The sequence below is a fragment of the Nestor notabilis genome, unplaced genomic scaffold, assembly GCF_000696875.1.
Source record: "Nestor notabilis isolate BGI_N333 unplaced genomic scaffold, ASM69687v1 scaffold3547, whole genome shotgun sequence".
Classification (NCBI taxonomy): domain Eukaryota; kingdom Metazoa; phylum Chordata; class Aves; order Psittaciformes; family Psittacidae; genus Nestor; species Nestor notabilis.
The window spans coordinates 15,014-21,398 of record NW_009936766.1 but is presented as its reverse complement, the minus strand read 5'-3'; the positions used below and the strand labels follow the sequence as shown (position 1 = coordinate 21,398).

At 38.5% G+C, this 6,385-nt stretch overlaps 1 protein-coding gene across 1 annotated transcript in view; it reads right to left on the bottom strand.

Moving 5' to 3' along the window:
* The window catches only part of VPS39 (vacuolar protein sorting 39 homolog (S. cerevisiae)), a gene marked incomplete at its 5' end in the record, with an annotated part of 19,697 nt that continues 13,312 nt past the window's right edge, over window positions 1–6,385 (bottom strand). The window contains 9 exons of the mRNA XM_010018510.1: window positions 1–347; window positions 1,514–1,605; window positions 2,162–2,296; window positions 2,469–2,618; window positions 3,240–3,285; window positions 3,622–3,724; window positions 4,621–4,749; window positions 5,205–5,322; window positions 5,581–5,679. Of these exons, the coding sequence (XP_010016812.1) occupies window positions 272–347; window positions 1,514–1,605; window positions 2,162–2,296; window positions 2,469–2,618; window positions 3,240–3,285; window positions 3,622–3,724; window positions 4,621–4,749; window positions 5,205–5,322; window positions 5,581–5,679 (948 nt within the window). The remainder of the gene's footprint in view (window positions 348–1,513; window positions 1,606–2,161; window positions 2,297–2,468; window positions 2,619–3,239; window positions 3,286–3,621; window positions 3,725–4,620; window positions 4,750–5,204; window positions 5,323–5,580; window positions 5,680–6,385) is intronic.

Here is a 6,385-nt window from a genome sequence, read left to right as displayed (position 1 = left end):
GTTGGAGTGCAATACAAAACTCACTACAAAAATCAGTTCATCTGAGTACTGAGAGGTTCAGTGTAGTTGCCAGCAATATAATAATACGGTTAAAGTCATCTTCTTGTAAATCAATATTGCTAGCTGGTACAGTCAGTCCACCAATACAAATGACTTCTACCCAGTGTAAAAGAACCTAGCAACAAGCCTCAAAAAATCTCAGAGGCATCAACTCCTTAAGTCATCAGTTCTGAATTTCATATGAACGCTGGGATTATTGACCATGACAAGGTCAGGTATCCAATGTGTTGACTTCTTTGGAGCAGAAATAATGCACAACTCTTGCATTAGGGTATCGAGCAAATGCACTGTGAAGAGACAGAACACAAAAATCAACTGTCAATAAAGACAAACAGTTTTCCTTATTCAAACAAGAACATTCAAGTTGTACAGAATCAGAACAAGATGCATACATGGAAATGATACTTTCTTGTTTGAATTACAGCCCAAATATACATATATATACTCTTGAGAAAGCCAGACAAAAGATTTCTATGGATTAAGAGTTTAATTAAAAAAAACGTTAAAAATATTATCTATCTTCATTTCCATAGGCTCACTTTCTTTGGAATTCACTGCTAACAAGTTAAAGACTGAGTGACATACTGACATGCTCGCCCTTCAAAAATCTTGAACTTAACAGCATTAGAAAAATTCTAGATAACCAAAAACAACACTGCACATGCAAATTCAGAATCCAATGCTACCTGCTATATACCAACAGAAAAAAATTGAATATACACAGCAATAAATATATTTAGACCTATGTTCATTAAAATGTTTTAGAAAAATAACCTTTCCCTATCATTGTGAATGCTACTGATACGACAGAGGGTTCACATCAAGTAGATAAACAACAAATAAGCTAGTCTTGTGGCATTTCACTAGAGTTAGAAGAGGAAAAAGGGCAAAGAAAATATGCTTTCTATACTAATCCATAATTACCTACTAGAAGTGGTAGGTATCAAGTGAATTAGTTCTACTAATAGATGTCTAAGATAATTAGGCTACAAAGTATAAATCAGCCAGGAAACCACAGAGCCATCAGACATAAAAAACATTAAACACGTTTCTTAGTTTGAGATTCTTTATACCATCCTTCTTAATTCTAGTTAAGAAGCAGGTAGCAGGCAGTGTTCATAGAAAGTTTTCCAAATTCACTGGAGAATAAGAAGTGATTTTTCTGCCTTCTAGAGTTGTGAAGTAAGAAGTCTTATGAGTTTCTGAAGAGAATTTTTTCTCCTTTGTTGGAAGCAGGATTAAACTCGCAGTAACCTTCAATGACTAAAGCTCTGATGTTTTTCCAGCCACCCAGCTGAGCAATGTAATTTGTAATTCAAACACTCTTCAAATGTGCCCCTCATACTGCTGTTCTCTCTGTGTATATGCACATTCCGAGTTCTGCAACAAGTTTAAGTGTACCAGATTTATATTTGACTCAGTTTTCCAAGCTTTAAGGTATACACTCTCTCACCTGTTACCTATCTTCTTTTTACACACAGTGCACACCTTCTCCTCTGTAATAATGCACTTCACTTGCTGATGCAAGATCCGCTCCTCCTGGACCTACAGAAAAATAAATAAAAAATTAAAAGAAATTCCTCAAAAAACAATGCCACACCACAGCTCCCTTCTAGTTTGGTTAAACACATGGTTTAAATCAGTGGCTATGTCTACATTAACAAGTTGTATAGCACAAAAGCAGCAGGTCTGTAAAGCAGAGCAGGCAATATCAACCAACACCCACACTATATGAACTGCAGGATTTCACTTTTAACTAGCTTGGTTCACAGACTAAGGCAATCTAACCATTAAGGGGTGTGTTCAAGTTAACTACCGAACTGCATCACCTGCTTTAAGGGTTTTTTTAATATATATATATATATATATATACACATACATATACACACACATACACCCCCCAAAGCACAGTCAGTCCAAAAACTCACAGCAAAGACACACACCTCACCCAAACTAAGGCCAGTGTACTCACCATGCTTGAAAAGGGGACAATCAACCTAATTGATGCACGTGTATGAATTTCAGGTACACTACAGCCCCATCTAGTCATCGTGTATAAGGAAGAGTTTAATATTAAACATCACAGGTGATGGGTACTTACCCTCAGAAACTCTGCATGGAGAAGATTCTTGAGTACTTGATTAAATCTTTTCTTCTGAGCATTTTCTTCAAGGACTTTCTCTAAGAAAATTCGAATCTCACTTATCTGTGTATTTGCTGGGAGTAGGTTTATTGCCTGGCGCAAAATATACTTAGTTAGGAAAAATTAAAGAGGAATAGAGAACAAAGTAGAACAGAGATTGACACATTTAGATTGACACTGCTACATTCTCATCACTTGCTTACTCCGGTACTCTCTGTCACCTTTTGCCAATAGGACAAACAGAGTACTTACAAGTCTTTCTTACCTTGGTGGTATCCAGTTTGCTGTGATGCAGTTCCAAAACCTGCAGAGCAGCCTGCAGATTGGCTTGAGGCTCCAGCACTTCCATCTTGATTGGTCCCAGGCAATGAACACTTGGTGGGGAGAGATACATTCGGAGCAACGACAGGTAGACCTGTTGAACAAAAAAGGAAAGTTCTGAAACCACTACACCACAATTGACAGGGCTGCTGGAACCCAGCAATGGCACTAGTAAATTGTACTCATGCTATTCAAAGTTCTGAAGTGCACCTATCTTAAAACAACAAAAACTGAAAAGTTCCAATGATGTTCAAGGCTTTTGACCTGCATTCTAAAGTTCTTCTATAAATGTAGTTTTAATCACACCTTCCTCATTTATCTTACCTAATTCATTTATAGCTTTTAGAAACCAACATTTCATTGCTTTTTACCATTAACTTTTCTGTAGATGCATGTGGAATATACACACATTATTGTCTTCCAAATTCCATCAGAACTGTAGCTACAGTACACACTCAAGTGATACAGCAACATTCTCAACCAAAAAAAAAAAAACCCCAAAAAACCCCAATTAAAAAAAACAAACCAAAAAGAAACAAAGAAAACAGAATCATCTAATAATACCTAAATTCCAAGATCTTATATATAGGTTCCCACCCACTCTCAAAAACCCTGAAAAAATCTATACAGAACAAAAATTCAAGGACCCTAACAGGCAGGAATGGTCTAGTACATTCTTAATGAAAAGGAAGACTGCAAACATGGAGCTACTTACATCTTTGTTGCCATCTTTGTTTCTGTCATAATGTTTATGGCAGTAGCTAAAACAGAGAAGAATCAAATGAAATGCTGAGACAGTTTTGGAAGCCAGAGAATCAGTCCATAGAAATTAACATTTAAATGGTTTGATTATTAAAGCTATCCAACTTGGGTGACTGTACATCCAATTCTGCACAACAAAATGACACTATTTATTTACTCTGCGTTATAATGCTGAGAAAACAGAGGTTTTGTGCAAGTCTCCCACCTCCACTCAACTTAGAAAGCTTTCATGCAGAAACTAAATTTAATGCCTCTCGAAAGAGAAAGGAGGCAAAACACCACATACAAGTTCACAATCTAAGGACAAAGAAACAAACAAAACAAGAAACCCTTACTTTTCAGCCATGTTGGTGTCCTTCAAAATATGAACATAAATAAACAGAGCTTGCTCATGCTTCCCCATACGACCTAAGAGCAGAGCACGTTCTTCTAGGAGACCTAGTGATAACATCAAGGATTAGTCAATAGCTACACAGAGAAGTGATAACATAAGCTTTATTAGTGACCAGGCCAACAGAAGGAACTACGAAATGTAGTCTGAGCACAGGTTAAAGTTACACTAAGGCTGTATGTCTACTTTACACCAGTTTCAGTAACAGAGGATGATAAGGGGGCTGGAGCACCTCCCATATGAAAACAGGCTGAGGAAGTAGGGGCCGTTCAGCCTGGAGGAGAGAAGGCTGCTCAGAGCACTCTTCCAATATCTGAAGGGGGCCTACGAGGATGCTGGGGAGCATTCATTAGGGACTGTAGTGATAGGACAAGGAGTAATGGCTTCAAACTTAAACAGGGGAAGTTTAGGTTAGATATAAGGAAGAAGTTCTTCACAGTGAGGGTGCTGAGGCACTGGAATGGGTTGCCCAAGGAAGTTGTGAATGCTCCATCCCTGGCAGCGTTCAAGGCCAGGCTGGACAGAGTCTTGGGTGACATGGTGCGAGGTGTCCTTGCCCATGGCTGGGGGTTGGAACTAGATATCTTAAGGTCCTTTCCAACCCAAACCATTCTACGATTCTATGATTTTATGAGTTCCTAAGTAAACTTAAGAAACAACGAACTTCACACCTGTTGAGCAATTCAGGCTTATCAAAAAGTTAGGCTAAATATTTAAGTGATGGGAGATGCCACAAGGTCTTAGGCTAACAGTTAAGGGAACACTGCAGAGACTGGCAAATCCAACTTTGCCAGCAAAACCAATTAGTATATATACCAGTGGCCTACAACTACAGATATAGCCATCTCTGTTTCTAGTTACCATTATTCTAGAGTAAGTGAGGAGGTTTCACTGTACAATGCAATAAGCTAAGTTTTATTTAACCTATGGAAACTGAACTCACCATCAAAGGGGAAGTCACTAATTAGCCGACTTGGCTCATACCAGCTAGACTTCTCCAGAAAAAGTAGAAGCTTCCTCCGGTAATCCCCCAAGTCTCCTCCTTCCTCCCCCGCTGGCACTGGAGTTTTATCTATGTGGAAGAAAGTAACATAAGCTACAATATTACAACCATTTTACAATACTAGTACACACAAGATGATAAACAAATCATTACAAGCAACCAAAAGCTGATGAAGCTGTTACATGGGCTGGGATTCCAGTGCACCTGCCAAATTACTTCAGCTCCTTATATCAAAAGGCTGGTTAAACAATAGACTCACTTATTCAAGATCCTTCCCTACCCTTAATATGCAGAATTCAGGAAGCAGTAGCTGCCATTCCACTTAATCATGAACCAAGTGTCACTTGCTCCCTCTAGGGAAGCAATAAATTAGACTTCCCTATAAACCCACAAATTTTGTTGTTCCTTCATCACTTAGCATATCTTCTGGATGTTAACAGGGAAGGCTTATAGCAAAACACTATGAAGGCTCCCCGGTGCCGTCCCATGCCCCTGGTCTTCCCACTAGAAAAGTCCAAGCATACCTGCAGGGAAAGAATTTAGATATTCTTTCATCAAGGCCTGCACTTTTTCACAGTACAGCTGGATCAGACAGTTGTGAAAGTCTGCACCAGTTTCTTCCCAGACATGAATGATGTGCTCCTGTAAATACATGTTCAGGTTCAGTTACAGTTCCTTCCTCTGGAAAGTATTGTATTATAAGCAAGCAACACTTCAATGCTTGCATTTATCAAGCTTGACTTCAGGATTTCATATACTTTAAGTATTTTTTCCTTGTGCAACTTATGGAAAAGTGAGCATTCCCTGAGAAAGCATCAGACTCCAATGCCTGGAGAAATAAAGCCTTACATGTAACACATTGTACTGAATGAAGTGCATCAGCAGAGATTTAGTTCTTACCAGATAAGGAATAGTCAAGCTTTTAAAATTTTCTATCAAGAAACTGAGCACTTTGTCTCGTGGCAAAGCTTCCACTTCAGGGAGGTCTTCTGTGAATATCTGTTAAACAAAATTTTATTCATGGAATGATGATATTAAATAAAAAAAATAATAAAAAAAAATCATTAAGTGCCACAATGTATTTTCTGAGACACTGAAGCCCAACATATTGTCACTCATGTCCAAAGAGTAAGCACAAGAAGTACAAAAAATTCATGCACTCAGAAGCTATCTCACATCTGAAAGGATTAACAAACATCCCCCCTTCCTCCTTAGCTAACGCTCTTCTTTTACAGGGCCAAATACTCCCAAATACAAGGAGTCAATTCTATATCAAAGAACAGGAAATAAGAGAAAGAAATTAACATTTGACATTTAAATAGTCAATCAGGCACTTGTGCAAAAAGCGTGACACCAAGAACATTAAATGTTGTAGCAAAGGTTCTTAGCTACATACTACAACGAAGGTATTCCAAGAAAGGAAAAGCATGAGAAAAACTGAAAGGCTGCCCATGTTACTGAACATAGAAAATAGAAATTATATACTTATATACACTTATGCTGGAGAGGGACTCTTCATCAGGGACTGTACCGATAAGACAAGGGGGTAATGAGTTTAAACTAAAACAGGGGAAGTTCAGGTTAGATATAAGGAAGAAGTTCTTTACAGCGAGGGTGGTGAAGCACTGGAACAGGCTGCCCAAAGAAGTGGTAAATGCTCTATCCCTGGCAGTGTTCAAGGCCAGGTTAGACAGAGCCTTGGGTG